Consider the following 25,773-nt stretch of genomic DNA (forward strand, 5'->3'; position numbering starts at 1 on the left):
CCAAAACTGCCCGGTACCAAAAGTCAATCATACCCAATGCAATAACCCTGTAGAACAACTCACTATGCAAAAGATAACCTTTGCACATTTTTTTATTTTTTTTTATTAATTAATTTATTTAATTATTTATTTATTTTATTATCTCTTTATTTAGTTGTTTTCTATTTTGCACATTTCTTTTGCACATCTTTTTACTTGCACTGTTCTGTAAATAGCTTTTTGAATTATAATACCTTGATGTCTGTATTTATGCTACATTTTCTTGTTCTTGCTATTTTTTTTCTTAATTCTAAGTATTTTTTTCCCTCTGCTGTCAGTTGCTATGGTGACAAACAAATTTCCCACGTGTGGGATCAATAAAGTATCTCTGATTCTGATTCTGATGTAAGATAGCACAAGGGTTACAACATTTGCTGTATTGGGGCTTATAGATTATTATTCATCTCCATCATCATCGAATTCTCCGTGAAGAGGGTGATTCAGTGCAACCTGCTGGTACATTTGAATGTGAAATTATTCTGATTTGAGTTGGGATTGTTGGATTAAACATGTTTGTGGTGATTGGATTATCTCTCTGAATAAGACATTGCTGGTGAATTAGTGCTATAAATAAAATAAAAATGAGAATTTCTCTGTATTCCTGTCTGATTTTCACTCTTCAACTGAACTATCGTGACGTGTTGTCCACAACAAATCGGTTTCATAATGTTGGCATCACGGATGCAGGAGGCTGGCGGCCCGCGAGTCGATGGTGAGCCGGGAAGATGCTGGAAACTGGAGTCAGGTCAGACGTGACGTCAGCCCCGAGGGCGGGGCCTGTCCCGCGGCTCTTCCACAGAGAGCGGCTCTGTCATTCATTCATCCCCGGACCGGAGCATCGAGCAGCGGCGCAGCCGGCACACCGACAGCCCCCCTCCATCGCCTCGCTCGGATCACCGTCACCAGGCTCAGCGGACGCCCGGCCTCCCTCAGCGGTAAGAGCCGCACGGTGCCGGCCTGCAGAGCGTCTGCGGCCGGCGGGAGAGACGGGCGAGCCGGCGCTGCCCCGACCCCCGGCCCGCCGTTAACGTTAGCATCACCGTCCGGGTCCGCGGCTGAGCTGAGGCTCCGCTCGGTAAGCCCTCATCATAGCGGAGCTCCGCGCATCGGATGCGTCGATTTGTTCCATGGAAAAATTTCCCGCAGTGGGTATTTGCGCGGTTTTGTCAGCCTCTTTGCGGTGAAACAAGCCTGTGGGTAACCTTGCGGGATTTCCTCCCCCAATCGACGTCTCCTCCTCCTTCGTGGGAACCGCTGATATAAAGAGGACACGCGGAGAACCGGCTCGCGGGGCTCGGTCCACGGAAAACGACGCAAATGAACGAAAGAAGACATAAAAAGAGAGAAAAAAACAAAATCAAACGTGAAAAAAACCTCCGTGAAACCAACACGGGGGAGCCGATCCGTGAAGGCTTCGTGACGTGGGATCGAGGTCACCCTCATTCATCTCTGCTGCAGTCCTGCAACACTGATGACAACGAGCCGACTCAAATGCACCAAAACGCCCCCCCCCCCCACTCACACCTCACAGTATCCCCCCCCCCCCCTATCTAGGGTCACGTGGGCCTCCTTTTCCCCCAAACTTTCAATTTGTCATCAGGTCAGTCCTGGATCTGCAAGGTCACACTGCAAACAATAAATAAAAAATCCTGACATTTAGGGGGGGAAAAGCCACACGTACTGTAAAATGTTCGTTTCATGTTGATGAGGTTCTGTACATCATGCTCCCTATTGGTTCTGTGTCAGCATGAAACCACAGAACTGTGCACAAATTGTAAAGCTCAGAAATCTGAGTTCAAGTGTCAAACCTGTACAGTGAAACAGTGAAAAATGTTGTTAAATCGACCTTTTTCTCCCTGGATCGATGAAGACCAGAAAGAAATGCACAAAGAAGGAAAAGCAAAAGCCTGAACCGTGGGTCAGACCACTCTGTGGGAGGGGGGTTTACTGCAGCACAATCAATACAGCATCATTGCAATTACCTCAATTAATGAGATAACACATAAGTACAGAAGCCCAGAGAGGCCATGCCAATAGGAGTCTATGTGGAGACCGTCATCCTCAGGTTATTAGTGGTTTATGTTATTAGATAATTAAGCTTCCCTTCTGCTAATATCTTTATGTGGGTGATCATCTTTATTCCTTCAGTTTGCTCGAGATGTAAGAAACCCAAGTTGACGTGTGTTGGAGAAATCCGAGTAAACTGTAGATGACCGGGAAGTTGCAGTGACAGATCCTTTTGCGATGAAGGATGCTACAGTTTCCCTAAAGCAGATAATAAAGGAAGCTTTTAAGCTGCTTAGTACGTGGAGAATTCAACCTGCTGTTATCAACAAACCTCTGGTCAGTGTATGATGTATGATTGAACTGCATGCAAATATTAGAAGTAATAAAGTAACAATAACTTCTTGTTCTAACAAAGAAACAGACAATAAAGTAATAAAAGAGTTCAGGTCAAATCCAGTCTACAGTCCATGGAAAACGATTATACATCCATAGATCTATGTGCGGTGTTTAGAGTGAATCTCAATTCTACCCCTTAGTTTGACCCCTTCATTTCAAGTATGGGGGTGGGGGAGTCTTTGTTCTGTTTGGATGGGGAGCAGCAGGAAGGTGGGGGGCCAGAAGGGAAGAGCTACACAGCCCTTCAAAAGAAAGACCACACGAAGGACAACACAAACTACCAAAGGGGTAAGAGACATTTCCCATCTCCTTTGTTCTGTTTAATGTTGCATCCAGTCTTTGACCGTGGGGGCAGGGGGCCAACGTTCTTCTGGAGCTTTAACACTGGGTCTGGTTGCTTATCCACGGTGGAACACACCTGACTCAGGTAATCAGCAGCAGGTGGGCTGAAGGCGTCCAGGAAGCAAGAAGGATGGGAGTTGGATAGACTGTTGGGTTCTCTAGTGTTAGTTTGTCATTCCTGCTGTTTAGCACAGCACTAGATCAAGTTCACACAGTCAAACTTGCAACCATCAAGGTCTGTTTCATGAAGTCCTCGTGCGACTCCATAGCCTCCATGTTTTGTGTTTACTGTCACATTGTTCAACCAGCTCAGAGGCCGGGAACCAAGCAAGGACAAAAAAAAAAACGACAGGACGGCTGCTGAGGTAAATATAGCTCCAGAGCAGGGGTGTTCAACTCCAGGCGTCCAGGGCCACTGCCTTGCTTCCTGTCGAAGCACCCCAACCCTCACAGCTTCTTATTGGCTGAACACATCCAGATTATCAGTGGTCTGACTGCAAGAAACAGTGGACCATAAGGACTACAGTGGGACGCCCTTCTACCGAGTCTGTCAGTGCTTGCAGTTCCAGCCTGTAGGGTGGAGCTTTTGGAGGAGCCCTTGGAGGCTCCGCCTTAGCCCGATAGGGGTAAGTGCCAGGGAAGGGCAGAGGGGTAGAACTGAGATTCAGCATTACTGTGAGATGGATGTTAAACCGACCAGTGTCCTTTTGCTGGGAGGTTCACAACAGTTTGTTTGGAACATGAAGTAATCAGACTAATAGATGACGATGAAATAAAAACCCTGTTCCAGGTAAGTGTAAACATTGAGCTACTTATGTCCGATTGACTGAGCTCTGCAGGGGAAGACCATTTACTGAGAAAATGGTGCAAAGGTCTGCGTACTTACCGGTAGTTAAAAATGCCACTGCAGGGAAACTGTCATGAGAAAAGAGACACAAACGAATAGTTAATGTTCACCGGAGATCAGAAAAAGATGGAAGGAAAATCAAAAAGACACGACGAAGGAACCAACTTTATGTCCTTTCAACAGATGCAGAACTATTGGGTTTTAAGCCCAAACAAAAAATAGACACCGAGTATGGAAATCTACATTCATACATGGAGATTTTACAGACAAAAAGTTCTGGAAGATAGAAAATATGCAAATGTTTTCTGATGTTCCACACTGGAAAAACAATTTACATATTTTAGCTATACTTTCACTGGGGTGGGGTGGTGGTGGTGTGGACTAAAGTAATCAAGAAATATGCAAATAAGTGCACCATTAACTTGCCTAATTGAAACATTTTTGCAACCAATAAAAAACATTTTTTTGGAGAGAAAAAAAACTACAATCAGGCAATTAGCCAATGATATTGTACACATGTAAACAGTGAGTTATTTTGGACGCCAAGCACTAGAGAGGTGATTTCTTTTCTCTCTTAATAATTCTAATTCTTCAATTAGGTAGCTGAAGATTTTTGAAGCTTCATTTTCAACCTCTCATGTTAGATAATTTCTAAAAAAAATCAAAGAGCGTCGGAACTTCAGTGTACTGGCTAGATCTAGAACAGATAATGCTCTGATGCTTTGACGGAGCTTCTGTTCTGCCAAAACAGGATCCAAATCTAGACTCCATCAGCGCTACAACAACAGCACGGGTCGCTACGTACACTCCCAGCACAAACAGGGTCAATGCCATCCAATGTGAAACAACACGGAGAAAAATCCATCGCTCATAGAAGACCATCCATTACAAAAATACATTTTACGCTCAATCAATTGCTGCCAGAGCGCGATGACAGATGGATATTAAAATTAAATGAGTTCCCTTTTTCACAGATGAAAATTATATTAATTGACTTGGAAAAAATCGATAAACTATGTGATATGCTGTAGCCCTTGTGCTATCTTGTGGGGTCCGGATGACCCCACCCTTACATTGACGTGTTCTCCCTACCATGACAACGGTGGACAAAGGTGAAGAGGATTTCATGTAATCCATGGACACCAGTGAGGATCCCAAATCATTGCCTCCGAGGCACGTTTACGTTGGGAGTGGGGTCATCTGGACCCCACAGCACAAGGGTTACAACATTGGGTTTTAGAAGGACAATAATGAATAATTATCTTGCCTTTTCAAAAATGATCAAAATACCCCTTAGCTTTATTTTGTGCCCATATGTGCACATGCTTTGGACATCCAAATATGAACTCCCTCCTCTGTTATGTAATATATTTAACTTCCAGAGCTCTATTCAGAAAAATTCCTGGCACTCACTGAGTCTAGGAAGCAACTGCTATCTTCTGAGCAGTGAAAAGAAAACGGCAGGTGCTCAGGGTTTCGGGTGATGGATGGCTCTCATGTTTCTTACTCTCACTGTATGGCGCAGAGGGGCGAGCTATAGAGACACCGGCACAAGTTTAGAGTTTCCTGTTTCCACAAGCATGCAGCCTGCACCAGCATGGCGGGAGCTGCCGTCAGGTCCGATGCTTCCATCAACTTTTTGTCGTTTTAACGCTGCGTTGTTTAAGACAAAGTTGATGGAAACGATCATCCTGCGGTTAAGATGTGTCTACCGAGCCCCAGTAGTTTAAACAAAATGCTGCCATGACCCTCAGCGACTACCCCCAACCCCTTTTTGTAACAGCATACGGTTTATCATGCTGACACACCTCACATTTGTCTAGGGGGGCAAGCTACAAACGTTTTCAGAGTAGGAGGCTACTGAAGAGAAAGTAGGAGGGTACCCCCCCCAAGTGCCAAATATTTGGAAAACTAGGGCCCTTTATATGCATTTTCTAACTGTAAACTCATATTAAAGCATGCTGAGAAATCAAGGACCAACCTACTAGAGGGTGGGCATCTTGACAGAAAATGCACTTTTTATTTACTTTTTTTATGACTTCAGGTGATTCAATTTTATACCAAGTCATAACAAAACAGACTGAAAACATGATCTGGATTCTTGCCTTTATGGCATTGAAAGTGAAGATGCAAGCATCTATAGAGGCAGTCTGACACGGTCTCACTAGGGGCTTTTTTTCAGCGTAAGACCAGTGCTGTATGTTGTGTTCTCGGATCCCGTGTGCTTGTTTACATTGTGTGAGCACAGTAGAAGAAGAGCATTCAAGAAACTCACCAAAAAGAGCGCTAATAAACATGGCTAATTTAGTGCAAACATCTATGCCTCCTAACTTTTATTCCCCTAAATGCTCGTGAGTTGCGAGTGAATTTCGGACCCTGCATACATGGATTATCTGCTGCATTATCAAAAAGTAGCTGGCGACTACTGCACTCACAGGGGGCCAATTTTCAGCGGATGCCGGCTACTTTTGAGGCCCCTGATGTAGAGAAATCACCCCAAAAAGTTACCATAAAGTAATACAGTTGATTAAAGTTTAGAAAACTTAAAATGATTAATGATTGTTTTATATTTTTGCTGTCTTTTGAGATACTGTTCACTGACAGTGTTCATTAAGCACCACAGTCAAAGGGAGATAGAAAACCTTAATGTCACCCATTTGGCAGCAAATATAAAAACAAATGTATTCAAAAGATTCCAAAAGGTTTAGGATCTGTTCTTATTTTAATCTCAGTAAGTCAGAGAGTGTGAAAAACTTTTTGGGGAGTTGGTGACAGGTTCAGGACGAAGTCAAAATTTCCCCTTTTAGTCTGGAGACAGGCACTGACTGGCCCAGCAGTGACACTTCCTGTTCTCATTGGAACTGTGAGCACATTTTTCTTCAGATTTTGGTAGGAGTTTGTGCAAAATGTGTTCCCAATTAACAAAATGTACATAAAATATCAACCGTCTTTTGTAAATTTAAAAGAAATTGGCTTTATATTGATTTATTTTCCTACCACAAACTGGATGCAACAAGAGACAACTAATTGTTAACACTTTTTTGCAAGACAAATCTTGCATATAGATTTTTTTTCAGCTATTTCTACTGAGACCTTCCTAAGATTGATGAATTACTAAAATCAATGCTCCAATTGGTTCAGAAATGATCATTTAGATTTCTACAGGCAACATGCAAAAATATAAATATTTTGTATCAAACATTTCTTTAGCTTTCAGCCTCAAATTATTCCAGTTTAAGGAAGCCAAAGAAAAGGTGAATTCAGAAACGACCACCATTCACTGAAGTCGATTTATTTCTTGTAAGTCTGAAATTTGATCAGTGATTCCTGTTAATCTGGTTTCGCCAGCAGCCGCCATCGCCCTGCTGCTTCATACCTTCATTATAAACCTTTTTACTTTTCAGTTGTCTATGATGACTGGGGAATGTAGGGCTTCTCCATTCTGTGTGAGCTCTTACAGCTGATGGGAAACAAGAGAGACAAAGAGAAAGAGGAGGAAGAGGGGAGGATGAATGTGATCTGATATCCTTTGACAGGTGGTATTTGGAACTGAAAGACTGCAGGCTTTATTGCATTCATCGTGGATTGAGAGGAATATAGGGAAATCCTGTTTGCTTCATGTTTTCCACACATTAACTTCAGTTGTACAGTCTCTCTGCTAATCAGACAGGATTTGTTTTTGACACGTATCCAGTCTTCTTTACAGTTTGTATACCGAAAATATGTGACAACAAAAATTTGTTGTAAAGATCAGTCAAATGAAGTCTGAAGTCTGAAATAGATGCTTGCAATAAGAAAATTTGAATGTGATGTAATGATGATCTAAAGGTTGTGTCTCAGTGGATTTGTCTCTAGTTTAGCTGAAACGAAAATAAGAACATTTGAGCAGCAAATCAATTCTCAAAGTTGCTGGAAATTTCTTTTAAAATGTTTCATCAATGTATTGTTTCCAAGTCAGAAAGTGTTATAAATGGAGGGCAATTTTGTAAGATGTTGATGATCAACAAAGGTACTTTGTAACATATGGGAGTCTAAAATGAGAATTGACCTTGTGTTTTAATACTACCGGTACTCTAAATGTATGTGAACCCCTGGCATATTTTGCCAACTTTGTGTAATAATGTCCCTAATTTCTCTACTTTTGTGCTTTTTTGCTTTCAGCCAGTTGCTAGTGGTCAAACCCACTGAGATACAATCCTGAGCTACTATGAGAGAGAACGCAGCCCTCGCTCATTGGAGTGATAGCGTATGTTTGTAGAGTACCATGAGGGTAGGCTTCATTCCCCGCTAAACCTGAACAGGATGTTGGCAGTGTAGAAATGGATGGACGGATGCTTGTGCATGTGTGTTTTTACCAAACAAGGATAGTGGTTTGATTGATTATTGCTGGTCAGTTTGAGAGTCACTCTCAGTCTATCTTGTTAGCAACACATCTGCGACTTACCCAGAAACAACTCTCTTTTCATCTGGATCCATCTACCAGTAGGATGTTCCAAACTAAGGCAGTTTATGGATCTTAAAAAAGAGTGTCCCATCCCGCCACCTGGAATACACCCATGAAGATTGCACCTTTTGCTCTTTTGTCTTTTAAAGAATATTTGAGTCTTTTCCCTTCACCGATGCTGAGGTGAAACATGAAACACTGACTTGCTGAAATTCAAGCTGTGTCCTTAACATGGGCGCTTTAGGCCACAGTGTTTAATCTGTCTGTGATCTTCTATTCTTCATAGGGACTGAGGGATTTTGTTTCAGTCATCTGCCACATCTGCTCCGAAACGCATTGGATTTAAACTCCCATATGCTCACATTTGTGCCACTGTGCTTTACATTATGCTCAAGATGAACACACTCACATGTCAGTGTATGTAAATAATAAATGAAGACACTGTCCCACATGGCCAAGAGGCAACTTGAGCCCTTTTAATGAGGCCAAAGATGGAAAACGGATTTTTATACATTAAGTGTTGTTTCTTCGGCAGATGGTACAATTATAATTAACGAGAATGATCTGGGATCTAATGGGGTAGGATTTGGATCTAACAAAGATTAGCTCTCACTGTGTCGCATCTTCAACCCATGAGCTGAATGACTTTCACATGGATCCAAAGTGCACAAACCTAAAATTAACATCTTACTGTGGAATCAACTCATATAGAGTTGTGATAGTTTGGACCATCCATCGTGAATATCCTCAGTTGGACCTAAGCTGAACTATCTACAGATACCTTCCGGCCTTTGATCAAGAAGTTCTAGAAGACTCCAACAGGGAATAACAGGAAGGAGCGTCCAGTTGTTTCTGAGAAAATGGATCTGTGTTTGACGTTAGGAATCCGCTTGGAAAATCCCAATTCAAACAACCTAAAAGGAAGTATACCTGTTATAAAAAGGTGGGACCCACTGCAATCAGTACCGGTAAATGGATTCTCCTACTAGGACAAGGATAAGAGTCCGTTAAACATTCTGGTCCAGCTGGAACTGGAGCTCCGCTGAGGTGTGACAGGAAATACACTGAGTGAGGTTTGTTCTTATGTATGATTTACTGAGTTATGACACTCAATAAAGTGATGGTCTGGATATTAACAGTTTCCTTTTTCAACTTCAATAAATCTATCATCAAACATTCTACCAAAGACAAACACCTTTTTTGTTGTTAAAAGATATGAAAAACTAGCACAAGAAAACAAATCCTCAAAGGATGTTGGACAATTAGGGCATTGCTATTGATGGTCAGCTCATAAAGTTGTCTTTCCACAAGTATTTGAATCAAAAGCTTTTTTTTAATTTAATATGACAATGTTTAGAGTTAGGTAAGTCCTGTATTATTTTGCTTACCTCAACTAAACATTCGAGCAAAGTGCTTCTTAGATGTTTTCCTATTTGCTTAGTTTTCTCAGTCTTTTCTTGGTGTAGAAATAAAGTGACATGCAGAAACTCACAGACATCACAAAATATCAACAAAATTTTGAACGGTGACATTGGGCAGAGTTACCAACTAATTAATTTCTGGTGCTTCTCTGTCAATGGTTTCTTTTATGTACAGGCGGGGCTACGTGGGAAAATGGAGCTAGCTATCGTTCAACACAATGATATGCTAGTGTGTTTGCACCAACATGGAGCCTTCTGACAGGAAGCAGTGGAGCCAAGGATCTGCCTGGGAGACATGAATGATTTTGTGCTCATCACTTGATCAACAGGACAATCTGCTGAAGTCATGGTGTGTTACTTTCAGTTTCAAACTACTCCAGTGCTTGAGAGACTTTTTCGGTTTGGTTCTGTTGGTGCTGTGCTAAAGGTGGGCTAAAAAGCTGGCTGGTAGTACACATCAGAAACAGTCTTGTGCAAAGTTAGTTCCATCTGCAATTCCTCAAACAAAAATGAACCCAGAAAGATAAAAAAAAAAAGAAAACAGGGTTGGAATGGGATTTTTAGAACTGCTCTGACTTAACAGCTTGCAAATCCATTTGTAGCAATGAAATCTTTCCTTTATGACTTTATTAACCTGCCATAAAATTGTGGAGGAATTTTGTCTTGTTCTTCACAAGACCTTTTAATTTGTTATTGTTCTTGGACATTTATCCATGTAGTGCCCTCATAAGGTCCTACTGCAGCTTTTGTTACGTTGAGGTCTAGGCTTAGACCTCATCATAGGGCAACGCAGATTATTTTTTTCGGCGATTTCTTTTTTAGCTGATTTGCTGTTTTGGGGACATTTATTTCCATTACGCGACCCAGTTGCAAACAAGTTTCACTATCATTAAAAGTTTGTGGTAAAAGACAAACTTCAGGACATTCTGGTACACAGGGGACTTAAGGGTTGCCTCATTGGCTAAAACAGCTACCCAAGTCTTGTGACTGCAAAACAAGCCCCAACCATCACCCTTCTACCTCTGTGCTCCATAGTTGGCACGTGGTGTTTCTTCTGATTTTTTGGCACAGATTTTCTCAACTTTGGTGTGGTGCATTCTGACAAAAGCTTTAGTTGTTCATGCTTCCGTGTTAGACAAAAGAGACTTTCTCCTTAAAACTCTTCCTACAAAAGTCCCCTGCTCAGTCTTTTCCAGTGGTGCCTTTGGGGATTTGAACATTTAACACGGTAACTGAATCGTGCTCGTACGAGGTCTCTGCGATGATGAGTTTGCATTTATCTGAATCTAAACTTAAACATTTGCACCTAAGAAAATCTGAGAAGTACAATAAATCTTTCTTAATGTTAAATAATCTTTTCACCATAATGCTCCAGCCAACTTAAAAGCTACAATATAAAACAGCAACAGCTGCTTCTTTAATAATACTGTTGAATGTCTACGTATCGTCATTCAGGAGGTAACACACATGTGACTGCTCTAGAGCTACACACCATTCCAAAAGTCAAATACTGCAAAAGCCTGGTGAATATCAGGTCAGTTAGGTGGGATGAAGTAGGGGCATACCTAATATTGACACGTCTTTCTGGCTTCATTTGAATGAAATGCATAATGTCATGGGGAAGTTAAAACTCACTTCAATAAGACGACTCTAGAAAACGCAGACAAAACTATTGGATAAATGAAAAAGGATCTGACTTTTGCACAACTGTGAAAATAGGGTTGACGAGTTCTTAATGTGTTCAGGATGAACTATTTAAAGACCTGAACTGTGACAAAGAAGCTGTGATCTTTCTGTAGTTTCTAAACACGTGTAAATCCACTGTTCAGCCATGAATCAAAGATTTATTGTTTCTGTTTTATGAACCCCCAGCTGTTTTTTATAGAGGATTTATTGTTTGTCAATGCTTGCTGCATTTTTTTTTTTTGGTCCGAACTAGATATAGCATGTGTCCCTGAGGCTTAAACTGTCCTGCAGTTGAAGTTGAAGTTATTCTCAAATTTAAAAACAAACCCCACTCTCTTTTAACTTTAGATGCAGTGATGTACTAAAAATGATCTGGTCCTCAACAATGACTCCAAATAGATCAATACAGGCTAAAGTGAAGAACTACAAATGAATTCTTTACATATTTACACAAATGTAGGACAAACACAGAAAAAATGTAAGGAAAAACTAAGTAAACAAAATAGTCCTTACATAACCAGCTTTCACAGAGACACTAATTGTTTCTGTGAATGTCATATGTGAAAGCAATCCAAACCAACTGAAGATTTACCATTTATCACCATTCTCATCCCATCCCAATAAAAGAGACTGTCTTGGCGAGATAGCAGCGTAAATAAGCTTTTTATGATGGGCTTAGTGACAGCAGGGTGTTCAGGGACTGTCGCTGTCTAACAAATTCACCACCATGCTAAACAGGAGCACTGGTTGGCTGAATTGCTTTAAGAAGCCAAATCTATAAGTCTATTAAAAGTTTTTCCTATGGAGACAGTCTCCATCTATCCTTTTGGTATTTTGTGCTTTAGAGATGGTTGAGAGTATTCCATCTGCTGAAAGTAAAGACCCTACTCCATTCTACAATGTTTTAAATCAGAAACCAAGAGCTCTGTTGAAGTCGACTTCTGAAAGTCAATAAGGTGCTACAAAACCTATGTGATGGCGGTTATCTGCTTCTTTTCTGTATAATCAATTGAATTTACCTGAATAATCTCTGGGAATGACCCCATTGCTCAAAGAAATACAGTTGAAAGAGTTTTCTTTATTCTGATGAAGTGCAGTCTTTCATTCAGAGCATTGACAGTGGAGCTTTCCGCAGAGTGCTTTTTACTTGCAGAGACAAACCATGAAAATAGGTCTAATATGTGTGCCTCCTTGGAACCTCAGCTTTGTTCCACATGGTGCCCCCCCACCAAAGCAAACTTATGTGGCACTAGCGCCGTTAGATTGAGTGGAGGCCTGTGTTTGAGGGCCGTTCCACATTCTTTGCAAACTTGCCAAATTCCATTTTGTCTGGAGTTCACTGCCAGCCAAAGACAGGAAGCAAGCGAAAGCGCGAGGGCATGAAAAGAACAATGACTCAGTGAGTGTGAGAGACTGCATCACAAAAACACAACGGCCCCGCTCTCATCAGCCGGGGCCCGAGTACCCCAGCCAAGTCTGACAGTTCATCTCTGAGCATCAGAGCATGATGGGAAAATACCAGTGTCCCAGAGCGGGCAAATGTGTGTCTGCTCTGACCAGACCTTGTTTTCACTGCAAATGCCCTTCAACTCACTTGGCCCTAAAATAGGTTATTGGAAAATGTTAATCCTTTCTGTGTCAGCCTCAAAAAAACCAATTATGTCATTTATGAGGCCGGACGCTTAACACCTCCTCTTAGAAGACAATTCTTTTGATAATCTAATAACCTGATATTTATAACACCAATACTATTTAGGAGAAAGATCTGAACACGTTTAGTGTTCAGTGGTTGTAGTTGCAGGATATTAATACTTTGGACCTAATGATTAAACATTTTGATCAGAGAGAAGAAAAGGGAGACCAACCTTTTAAGAGTTCTTGCTCTGATTTAACCTCAGAAACGATGTTTATCTTTGGAAACAAAAGAAGAGCTGAGTTTTTCAATTTTTTTCAGAGTAGATTTTTCTGTTACATTGGACTACATACTTCATAGTTTCATTCAATTTAACTTAATTTGTCCCTTTTCCTTAAAAGCCAAATCCCACTATACCGTCCATTTCTACAAGTAAATTGTAAAAAAATACAGCACAAAATAGAAGCAGTTGAAGAAAACTAAAATATTTAAGAAAAAATTGGATCTAATATGCAATGACTTTTGCAACCTATATTGTCTGTAAAGATTTTGTAAGAAAGAAAGTGTTAGAATAGGTTCTTTATGACCAATGCCTCACTCTGAACTGTGGATGTATTGTATGCAGATGTTCAAGTCCAAAGCTGTGTTTCCATTGAGCTGAACAGTTCAGTGCAGGTCACAACAGTAATCCCTGACAGAGCAGACAGATGTGTAAGCAGATGTGTAATACAAATTTATATAACAGTGACATCTATTATTCAAGTTAAAAGTGATGACTGGATAAACGAAGGCTAAGGCAGTATCTTTAGAACAGAATCATGTTTTTCTTCTTCATGTGTGGCTTTCAAAGATATTTTAAAGATTCCGGTTTAGTCAGGATACAGCTATACAGAACAGACTGGGTTTTTGGGTTTTCTTGCATGGATGTCAACCATTAAACAGTCAGTGGTATTGATCTTTTTTACCCTGAGGGTTGTTTGTCACTGGACTGTCATTGGAGGATTCAGATTCATGAACAGCGTTTAGTAGAAATGCACTGATAAATCAGCCAGGCACCGGGATCAATATCTGCCCCGCATGACCGACCCTGACTGGTGACCTGCTGATCTAAGCCTTAAATTCACTATCCGTTTAGAATAGTTCCCTTCCTGCTAGCATTTATGTCTATCTTTGGAATTCAAACCTTCATACATTTTCTTTTTTATAGAAAAAAGATGGTTGACATTTGTAAGAATCCATGCTGTGGAGATTTTTACATTAAGAAAAGCAGAATAATCAAAAATTGGTATTGATGGATCAGACTATTTAGACATCAATAAAATGGAACCACAACAAAAAAAATGAGGTGCACAGTTTTGGAGCTGGTTCCAGCAGTTTAGACATTCTTTGTCTAAACTGTCAGAAATGTGAGGAAACCTTACAAGGTAGAGGAAACTTGCAAAATGTTTGTCTCAGTGGTGACAAAAACAAGAATCAGACGTTTGCTAGATGTAAATATCAAATGACTCTACTGTGTATATCGTAGAATAAGTGAAGTGGATACATGCATCATAAGACTTGTCTTGGTAAGTTAGCGGAAAAGTACCAAAAAGATAAACTAACAAATTAACTATTTATTTTACAACTTCTAAAAGTGAAAACCCCAACAATGTTCTGAACTTTAAAACTTGGTGGAAACATGGCTAAAGACTGATAGTTACAGACTCTGCAACAACTGTAATTTTCTAGGTGTTTTCTTTTCTTTTCAAAGTTTGGAATATGTAAACTCCACTGTAATCAGAAAATGGATTATTGCTGTGTATTCAAACATGTATTCAAGCTTAGTTTGTGCACCGAATAAACTGTCCCTCCTGTGTAGAAAAAATCCTAGAATTCAGTGAAATTGTGAGAAATCAAAGTGCATTGTTTTTCATGAAGAGATACAACTCTTGCAAGAATGTGATTTGAACATGTCCATGTTATTTAGCATGTTTTATCACTTATACCTCAGATGTTGGAATGGTAGCTGTGGTTCCAGAGTCAAGACCGGGAGCTGCAACTGCACTGGTTTTCCTGTCCTTTCTGGATATTTTATTTATTCTCTCGTTCTTGCATTACTTGACATTCCGAGAGTTTAACACATAAAACCACAGTGTCCTGCTTCATGCCTTCAGGCTTTATGTCCAGATGTCAAGGTCAACGGTCTGTTGATTCCTTGATAGGTAAGAATCTTCTAAGAACAGCCTTGATTTTAACCCGATCATTTCTTACACCCCCATTCCGATATCTGGCATTAGCAGCCATGCTAAATGTTCTGCCAATTGGAGGGTGTGAGGCTCATTGAGCCAATGATGCAACACTTCCTGAGATACAGACATTCTTGTGGGTAGTAAGGTCTCAAATGAAAGCCAATGAACTGCTGTGGCAGATGGGTTATTAGGTAAACATGAAGAGTCCCAGGAACACCTCTGGAGACAAAATGTAATTATCCTCCTAAAAACCTGAATTCTAAATAAGTGACAGTAAAGCATTGTCTTGGTAAGATGAGAAAGTTCGACCCAAACACGCCTCTCGTTTGTTGCTTTGGGCCCATATTTGATGGATGGTGTTGGCGTTAAGAGGGGGTAGTTGCTCTTTTAAATCCGCTCTGGAATTCATGCATCTACCAGACGTGGATAGAGGTTGGATTTTGTTTGGGCCACATTAAAGCTAGTCTAGACACTTGGCTCATGCAATCCATCCCGAAACAAAATTAGAACCATGTCCTAGAACCAGGCTAAGTCTACTAAACATTTTTAAATGGGTTCAGCTATGGAGGTGGAGCTACTGTAGAGCCAAAAAGATGGTGGTTCGATTCTTTATTTGAAAACATTGGGGTACACTTGAATGAATGTTAAAAATAGACCTTTGGGGACAAAATAGAAATATCTTGCAACTGCATGTTATGGTTATGGTTAAGTAGGGTTGATTGGTCAAACAGATCATTTGAAAAGTGCTGAAACCCCCAAATTTCCAGCTTATGCCAAAACAGGAAAGTAAGTATGCCATATTTAGACCCAATTGTGCAAACTGCAGTTTCTTGGTCTTTGTATGGACCTTTCTGTAATATCTCACAATGCTCGAGCAAGGCATGGTGTGCCACTTTTAGAACTTAAAAGCCTTAGAAGATTAACAGTTCCATTTGGAAAACTGTTTTCTGCAAAATTTTGAAAGTTGTAAGATCTATGCAGACTAATCAATGTATTGTTGTATATTCTGTCTATGGAATGATGTCAAATCTTATAATTTTCTTTCACTTTCCTTTTGTTGGTCTTCTGCTTTGTAGTACATCATGTGGATTGTGTCCTGTCATGATTAAATGAAAGAAATCCTCTCATGAACCAGTACCTCGTTTCTGTTTTCTTCAGAGAAGAGTCCTAACACCTGGCGGCTGTGTACAAGGGTTGATGCAGGTGACTTTGTTCAATATGCTCCTATTATTCAGTATTCACAAATAGAAACTGTTTGTTCACAACACTGTTTGGAGTTTTCTGAGCTTGTTCCAATATTCACAATGTATCTGATGCTCAACTGTTCTGTCCATGACACCATCAAAGGAAGGGTTTCCTGGGGAAATGTACTCATCTATTTTTGCTACTATTACATCACCGTTTTATAATCCTTTTATCAAAAAATGAAGAGAAGCTGGTGTTCAGAAAAAGGAAAGGTTATTGGAGAGTATTAGTTCAGGGATCAATGGGCAAAAGTGAAAATCTACAGACATGATTTTCATTTCTCAGTTACGTGTCATCTCTTTCTTTGCATTTCACCATCATTTTCTTAAACTTCTCTCTTCTGCCTTTAGTTTTTATTTCCCTTCCACCTCTGTCTGGCTTTCTGACCCTCTGTTGCATTTGTCTATACACTTCCTTTTTTCTACACCATTTCTAAACTTTAATTCAGCCATTTGGTAGTTATCACGTGTGTTTGGTTGCCTTTGATCGGTGCTTTGTGACCATGTTTTTCTTGATTTAGTGTGGTTTAGGCAAATCTGACTAGCATTTCAAATTAGCGCAGTTCTTGTGCTCTACTGAATCCTGGGACCAGTTGGGTGCCATTTGTGCTTGGTCATTCTTGGTAAGAGAGAGAATGACATTCTGCTTTTTGACAATAAATGAATCGTGTTCATCATATTCTAACATTCAATTTTTGTTTTATCAGTTACTTCAAGATGAAGATCGATACCAGTTTGACTATGCCCCTGCTCCCAGAGGCCCTGTCCCAAGCCGGCCTCCAGTTTTCTGTAGCCACCGAAGAAGACTTTGATGAAATCATGGGAATGAGCAAAGATATCTATGGTGGCCTCGACTACCTTCCTACTAGATACACCAGCTGGATGCAGGAGTCTAATCGTACAGTCATCCTGGCCCGTAAAGAGGGGAAAGTGGTAAGTTTTATTTCTAATTGTAATACCTACTAAAAAAGAACTTTACTTCAAAACTGACATGGATTCAGTATAAAGATAGTAAAACCTTAAAATAGGATAAAAACCACTTGACATGTTTTTGGAAAGAAAGATAGCAGTCGTGAGGTCCAAACTTAAAGTCCCTCGCTGATCATCTTTTGATCTATTGTCAAAGCCTTCCCAGTGGTCTTTTAATTAGGATTTTGCCATTTTTAGCTAAAATCCAAAAATCTGTGTCATTTTCTAGGACATATTTTCTGCAGAACGGCAGAACAGGGTTTCTTCAAGTTAAATTTAAGACAGTTTTAGACCTTTTTAAGACTTTGCATATTAAAAATTAGGACCAATTCCTAAGCATATTTCATAGGCCGGCCGATGAAGAAAAATGAAATCCTGCCAGAACATTAATTCCTTAAACAAACAAAACCACAGTTCTTCTTAATATGTAATATAAAATAAACAACGAACTAAAAAGTAATAAATTAACATAATACACGAACAGAATCAGCTTCTTAATTCTGCACTCATGGCAGCAATCTCTGTCAACTAGAGCTACTTCTGCCTGCTTCTCCTTCTGACCTCTCCTAAGGAGGTTGGGCCTCGATATTAGATCAGTTATCTTGCTCCCTGCCTTTCCCCCAGCCTCCTGCCTGCCTGTCTGCATCCCTGACCCTCATTTCTTGCAGGCATATTCTCAGCTTTTGAGCTCGTCCTCCATTCCCTTCCTCTAAGGGGCCTTAGTGGCGAGAAATAATGACTAACTCATATGAATGTAACTATTTATTCCTTTCAGGTGTTTTTGAGAGATTCTTGAGATTCCCTTTTTTTTGTTCTTATCACATTTTCTTCCTGAATCTTGCACTCTGTAGACGGTCCCTTGGCAGCCGTTTCGCTACTGTCTCTCTGTCAGCAGCACAGAGAAAGATATTCTAAAATAATACAAAAATTAAAAACAATCAAGACACTTGCTTTCAGTTTTTAAATGTTTTTTAGCCCAGAGGTCCGAATATCTTGCTAACTTTACCAAACTAGGTTTTGATGATCTCACAGTCCGGCACCATCTACTTAGAAAGTTCGGAAATGTCCTCATTTCCATTAAAGGACTGGTTTTTGGTAATGGTGTGAAGAATCCACACCTCTGCTTTCAGCATCGGTGTGGATCCAAAAGACACGTGCAGATCGACCCAAACATTATTTCATCAAAGGAATCATGGTTGAACACTTTCCTTTTTGATGAGAAATTATGAGACAATTTTAATCTCAATTTTCTTTATATTTTTCCTCCATCATGAGAAAGATGCTACTAGAACATGGGAAAAACACCAAAAACACAATTTTCATTGAGTGGGTCTCTCTGCAGTCACAGTACATAATTAAAGACAATTGATTGCAAAAATGCTTGATGCTCAGAGCGCCATCTGTTCTTGAAAAGCGATCAAACCACCAATTTATGTGAAGATGCATTTTATTTTGAAAACTCAAGATTCCCTTATTTCGGCTTTCCATCCCCCTTGTTTTTTCTACATTAGAATCTAGCCACAAAATGGCATTACTTGTTGTAGAAAGGCAGCCCAGCACTTTTTGGATATTTTCCTGTGTGACACAAATCAGTATTACTTTTTTAGTTCGTTTTATTGGAGCAATGGAGGAAACTCAGGCAATGGCAGTGCCATTAGGTCTACCATTTTTTAATAAAGCAGTGAAATCAAACGGTTAAAACATAGCCGAATGCACCGCTCGAGTCTGAAACAGAAAAGAGAGCGGAAGAAGGCTCAAGGCAGCTTCACTCTGTTTCTGAGGGAGCATAGCTAGTGTTGCTGTTCCTCAGCCCATTAACAACAGACAGGTTTGTGATGTCACTGTCTGGCCAAGCCATGGTTTGTAACCTTGTAATGCTGCAATCCAACCTCAGTCAGAAGAGTTGGAACAACAGCCCCAAGGGCTGGAAAAAGAACAGCACAATGGGATGAAATGGGAAAACCATAAATCAGTCTAGACCAAGAGCAAACAAGACAGAGAGGGCTTCTGGGTAAACAGTTATGACCAACACTCCATGACACTCAGTACTAGATTACTGGGCCTTTACAGTTTGATTAGACTGGATAGTGACAGCTTGTTGTGGAGACACAAAGTTACCATGAAAAATGAATGGTTAATACTTTCACTTGGAATCCCAGAATAGCTGCATTGGCTTAATGCAAAGATTATAACAAAGGCCTGTCAAATCAATAACAGTTATGTAAGAAAAATTCTCAGTTTTGTCTCAGATGAGTCACATTGTAGTTTCACAGGACACCAACAACGCACATGGTCCCATGGTTGTTTTAAACTAGCCTGAGACACCCTCTTTTAAAAGTGCCGTGCAGTACAAGAAGTGATAAACACAGCACAGCACAGCGTTAAACTGAAATAATGGGACTCAACAAGAAGTTGGAAATATGCTATCATGGGGAGTGCATGGTATTTACAGGTATTTATTATTATGTGGGTAACGGAGGATTTGCGGGACTGGTTGGGTTTTCTTTATCCCTTGTGCTATCCTAGGCACTTTAACATTGGGAGTTGGGTCATCTAGACCCACTAGACAGTGCTCTGAACCTTTTTTCTTCAATGATTTGTGATCTTCACTGGTGTCCATGGATTACATGAAATCTTTCCACCTTTATCAACCTTTGTCATGGTAGGGAGAACACGTCAATGGAAGGGTGGGGGTCATCTAAGATAGCACAAGGGATAATGTGTATTTTTTATGTGCTGCTGGAGTATCACATCTGAAGCTAAACTAAATTGAATGAAATAATGAAAATGAAATGTATTCTCTGCCCATTTAAACTCAGTCCATGAGATTCTCCTGGTTTATATGCAAGCATATTGCTCTGAATATGTAGATGTCACTAGTCAGAGTCTTGGAGATATTTCCGACTCATTTTGGAAGCGTAAACCTAGTCAGGACAAATCAAAAGCTTTCTTTGATAAATGATAAATGTCAGTTTATTGTTTGATGCTTTACTACTTTTTTGCTGTTCCCCCGACAGATTGCTCTGGAGTCGGTGGTCGTGATTGATGATGGCGAGACCATGCTGGTGGAAGGCCTGCGCGTTGCTCCTCAGGAAAGGGGGAAGGGGGTGGCGGGAGTCCTGCTGCGCTTTTGCTCCGAGCTGATCAAAGCCAAATACCCGGATGTCAAAGTGTGCCGTCTGACCCGCGATGACCAGCTCAGGCCCAAAGACTTCGAGAAATACCGCATCATAACCAAACAGGTGCAAGCAACACACGCAAACTAAAAATCAAACTGAGCAGCTACGACGTTGTAACTTTTTGTTTGAGTTCATATCCTTCTGCAGCAGTCTTTCACGTTGGTATTTTTACGTGTAGGGCATTCTGCTGGTGCGCTTCCGAGCTGAAGAACTCAAACTGCGTCTGTCTGAGCTTGGTTTGAGTGGAGGTATCCACTCCTCTCTTTGGCCCACCACCTCCAACGCCGGCCCTGTGCATCTTAACCACACCACCGTTGACCAGCTCTACTTAACCACTGACCTGATGAAGGGGCTCCTTCCCAACGGCACCATCATCCAAGACTGGCAGCCTTTCAAGATTCTGCGCAGCAACCTGGACATCCTGTTTAAGAAAGACATCGACTGGTTGGTGGATGATGAGTCCAACCCTACAGTGGCCAGTCTCTGTACCTTTCCTTTCCCAGTGCCGATTGGAGAAGACTGGTGAGTGGTTATTCTCCATAAATTCCACTTGATGTTCCCACATTTTGTCGTTGACCAAAGACATGCAAGTAATGGTATAAACTTGTGACACGTTTTTACAAGTTGCTTTTTTGCTCCAAGGTATTACCTGAACATCGACATGTTTGGAAAAGACCTGAACTTGGCCCGGCAACAGTTCCTCTACCACCTGCAGCGTCACACCAGCACCTTGAAGGGCCACGTGATGTGCCAAATGTTCCTGGACCCGCCCCTCTGGAAGCCCATGGCCGACTTCTGCCGCAATGCCCTGAAGGTTGAGCGGGTGAAGGAGTACAGGGAGCAGTGCGTGGTGGAGGCAGATGTCATCTAGTGGAAGTGGGGGGAGGGGAAAGGGCCACAAGGAAGCCAATAGCATTCAGCTGAAAAAAGAAGAAAAAACGCAACCCTCTTCATTGAGGAGATAGAAACTAAGCAAAGTCAATATTTTTACAAAGCAAAACTAGTACGAATGCAGTAGTTTTTTAAAAAGTTCAAACATGCATAATGAGAACATTTAATGTCATCGACTTCATTAGATTTGGGGTTTTCCGAAACCACACCTTGCATGAAAGTCCCTGCATGAGAATTTAGCTTTAACACGACAGATTCCTTCAAAACAGCATCAGTGTTAACACGAGGGCCAACGGTTGAGAAAAGAAAACAACAACAAAGGCTCCAACGACCTCAAAATTATAGGATTTCATTTGAGTTTGGCATTATGTGAACACTATGGAGGGTTTTGTTGCATTTTAGCTGCAAAAGCTTTGAGTAGAACGCCTAGCTCGTTAAAAAAAAGCCTCTACAACAGCTGTAGACCTAACCTAAAAACAGTTCAAACCTACAAATGCTCTTCCTTTAAAAAAAAAAAAAAAAGAAACAAAAAAAGAACACGGATGCGTTCCTTTGCAGTGTTTCAAACCTCACTGTTCTGTTCTTTCTGTAAATACTGACACATGTACAGAAGCTGAGTTGGACAACGTAATCTGCACAGCTCTAAAGGCACTTTATTAAAACGACAGATAGGTTGCATCTATCTTAGCAAGTGAAACGCTTCATTTTAGTTATCATCTTCTTAGTAATATTAACGAGTGTTCACAAAAATATGACAAATATTTGAGGATTTCTTGTCTGTTAAAACCACACCTATGTGTTTTTTAGTTTGAAAGCGTTGTAAAATAAGCTGTATATTACTAATTTAATATTTTCTCTGAAACGCTGCAATAAAAATACTTCTTGTGCTGCAGGTAAGATCTAGGCTTATATCTGTAGATCCCTACATCATGGGAAAAGCAAGGTCACAATCTTTAACATATGCTCTTTTCACTGATTTCATTTGAAATAGAAACAGCTAGAACACTATATGCAGTAGGCGTCCTCAGGGCACTTCATTACAACCACACAAAGCTAGGCTTAAGCACTGATGCAGTTTTAATTTCATGCTTTTTAACTACTTCTTAGAGGATCTAAAATTGTTTCCCGTCTTCTGATGAGCTGTAAAATACACATTTCTTATTGGCATGTGACCCAAAACCCAGGATGCCCTGCTGGCTGGGCATCCTCTTCTGGATCCTTCGAGTGGATGGATGAAGATTGGGTTCCTTCAACAAAAAGCATTGCTGTTAATCAGAACAACAGGGAACTGTCCTTTTGCTCATATTGTTACCTGCTTACAGGTGGGGACAGCTCCATTCCTGTGTCACTCTAAAAATGGCCATCCATTTGACTATCCGATAGAGTTAGTCTCCTTCAGAGCTTGATTGTAAATTTTAACTATGAAAAGAGCCGAGGTTGTTAAACATCTAGAATTCCACTGTGGGACCTTTCTAGGATGTTGCGTCCAACCTGGAGAGATTATGTCCCTCAGCTTTCCTGGGAACGTCTCAGGATCCTCCCAGAAGAGATGGTCAGGGAGATGTTGGTACTTTGGCCAAGACAGTTGCCACTCTGACCTGCAGCTGTGTACTGCTGATAAACAGAAGACTGTCAGACGTTTTATTATGTGGGTCAAACCGAGGCATTGACCAGGACAGTGAACAGGAACTGGTAGGATCCTCTTTCATTTTTTTGGGGTTTTTTCATGCACGCATGCCCAAACCAGGGCTTTTCTGTTCTAGATATTTCTGCACGCCTTGCCATGGAAGACTTCTTCAAATGCACAAACATAAAAAGTTAAAAGTTTGGTTTTAAATTAGGTGGCACATTCCAAATTGTGAATGCTCTCTATTAAAGTTGTATCCACAGAGCTAAAGCGTGTTTTAGCACCCAGAAAGTCAAAGTTGGCTGATGTGATTGTGACCTTTAAAGGGTTTGTCATCTAGCCGATTGTTGTTTTTCTGTTTTTTTTTTAAATTAATCTTTATTGTTTCTTGCTGCCTGTTAAGGGGCATGTAACATTTTTTTTATCTGAACTTTTACTCTTAAAGTTAAACCCAAATCTTTACTAAATTGAATGAGTCACCTGTCTGGTTCAAAACTCTTAGAAAGACATTGTATTTCAAAAACCATCCTCTTTCTTCTTTAAGCCCACATCTGCCACAGCCATTCAAGAAGTCATCCATCACGAGGCTCATTAAAGCTGCGTCAGTGCTCCTACTGTGTACGTTAGAGATTGGAAGTCAAAAATCATTGTAACCGTTAGAAATGATTGTTAAAAAGACTTTCCATCCAACACCTCATTGTCGTCGAATCAGTTTTCTGGCGAGTCCGGTCAAGCTAGGATCGTGCAGTGCCTTGTGACGGTATTCTCTATTTTTTGACAGTTTCACAGCTCTTTACATTTCCTATGTGCCGAACACTTTACTTTGTTCAGATGAGATGCAGCTATTCCTCGCGGTTATTCTCAGCTGGTACAAGCGTCTCAGAGTAATTCCAGATCTGTGTTTAGGGGGGAAACTGCAGAGCATCTAGGCTAATTTGGATCAAATTTAGCACACAACAAAACATGTTGAAACTATCAAAAGTCAGGCTTGTCCAACTCTGAGAAGCATGGTTTATTTGCAGCGATGTGAACACATAAACATGGATTTGAAAAATCCAGTTTTAGTCGGACCGCTAGTACAAGGTGCCGTAGAGCTTCTTGAATAACCTTGTGTTCTACTTAGCCAATCCGACCGGGTTACGCAAACGCCAAGACGTCGGTCTTCACGATGAACATGTCGGCATGGCGACAGTGTGTTGCTTAAGACTCGATAACAATGTCAGGTCCTGCTAGTGTCGTTTCAGATCTGAAGCTTTTACAGGCAGCCATGTTTTCAGCTTCGTAGCCATCTTAGCATGTTAGCAGCCTTTTGTTAGCATGTAGCAAATACCGCAACACTTTACATTCTTGAATCTGTAGTGATGATTTGCCATGTAAATGATCATACAGGGGTAGTCAGAGCCACACAGGAATATGTTTTGGACATATGACTCAGTTGGTGTAGAGGTATTTTAGCTCCTTTTTTTGTGGTATGCTAATCGCAAAACTTTAAAGTCAAGACTCTTTTAGACAAAGGGATTTAAATTATCAAGTGCACATTCATTATTAGCTTAGTTTAGTTTGTCAGTAGTGTAAGATAGTAGGTAACACTTTTATTTAAATTAGAACTTGCTGTTGATTTTTTTGTAGCTAACATGACCTTCTGATTAAAGCTGGATTGCTTAAAAATGTCCGTTTTTACCAGAAGCTGAGGCTGTATCAGTTTGAGAAGATTGTTGTGTAAAAAAAAAAAACTACAAGAGAAACAATGTTTAGTCATTTTTGGTATATATTTTAACTAACAGACGTCACCATGAAATTTACACAAGACATTAACCTTTTGTATTCAAAGTGCTGTGAAAAGTTTATGTGTAAAAACCTAAATATAAGAGAAATACAATGTTTTGTGATCCCGCTGACTCTGGCTGTGTTTTTCTTTGTCTTTGTCTCTGAATTTGGGACTGTACTTCCACAATCTGAATGTGGAATTCTAAAAACCATGAAAGAAAATCCCTAAACCGCGCTCTAGAGTCCGGTCCAGAAGCAATTAGCTGTGTTGGAGCGCAATCAAACTGCTGTGCGTCTTCTTTTCACCAGATTGTTCTGGTGAAAGTCCAAAAACTTCCAAAAATCCAAGTGTAGGTGGATCAGCGCTGAACAGCGCCCCCTATAAGCTGTCAGTGGTACTGCTCACATTGTTACGATGAGGTTTCAGTACGTTATTTTGATCGTCTCTTTGTAGACTCCAACAGGCAAATAACAGTCAAAAGTATTTAATTTTCAATGCAAATAGTTTTTATGGAATTTACATAACTTCTTACTACGGTTTTTAAACTCACTTTAAATATAGAAGCGCTTTCGGTCATGTTTGTACACTAAACAATGACTGGAGCTACAGAGTCTGTAAACAAAAATACTATTTGTTTTTATGAAATATGACGTCATTAGAAAATCCTAATAGCTTCCTAACCAGGATGTAAAAAAACAACAACAAAATTCTCATTGTAGAACAAAGATCTTTAATGAGCTCGAGATAAAACACTTCTCCAGATTTATTTTGCAGCAGCAGTTTCTCTGAAGTTAAATACACACACCGGCCACACGATGCAGAATTCCAGAACACGCTTTTATCACACGGTCTTCACACTGGACTGTCGCCACCCGATACTAGTGCACGTGCTCACAGTAGGAAGAGGCTTGGTGCAAAATGTTAAAGCAGTGTAAATGTTGTGAGTCTTGCTCCAGGCTTTGTCTTTCACAGCTCTATTTTGATTTATGAACGACTTGGTGTCATAGAATTCTAGCCGGGCACAAACAGCAATCGATTTCTATTTCAAATGG

The 25,773-nt window shown here is 40.5% G+C and overlaps 1 protein-coding gene across 9 annotated transcripts; it reads left to right on the forward strand.

Moving 5' to 3' along the window:
• The first annotated feature begins 658 nt into the window (after positions 1-658).
• Positions 659-24,851, forward strand: nat16 (N-acetyltransferase 16 (putative)). Of its 9 annotated transcripts, none has more exons than XR_002875290.1 (7): positions 659-974; positions 9,672-16,246; positions 16,995-17,220; positions 20,274-20,498; positions 20,614-20,957; positions 21,078-24,129; positions 24,177-24,851. XR_002875290.1 is itself a non-coding variant. In XM_023966156.1 (7 exons), the coding sequence occupies exons 4-7, from the start codon at positions 17,005-17,007 to the stop codon at positions 21,304-21,306; spliced, it is 1,014 nt and encodes a 337-aa protein (XP_023821924.1). In that variant the 5' UTR covers positions 659-974; positions 9,672-15,016; positions 16,202-16,246; positions 16,995-17,004; the 3' UTR covers positions 21,307-24,851. The 9 variants fall into 9 exon arrangements, 8 of the variants coding, with proteins under 8 accessions (XP_023821924.1, XP_023821922.1, XP_023821925.1 ...); XM_023966156.1 differs by having other exon boundaries at positions 9,672-15,016; positions 16,202-16,246; positions 21,078-24,851; XM_023966154.1 differs by having other exon boundaries at positions 9,672-9,845; positions 14,806-16,246; positions 21,078-24,851.
• The last annotated feature ends 922 nt before the right edge of the window (positions 24,852-25,773 follow it).

Source organism: Oryzias latipes, chromosome 18 (assembly GCF_002234675.1).
Source record: "Oryzias latipes chromosome 18, ASM223467v1".
NCBI lineage: Eukaryota > Metazoa > Chordata > Actinopteri > Beloniformes > Adrianichthyidae > Oryzias > Oryzias latipes.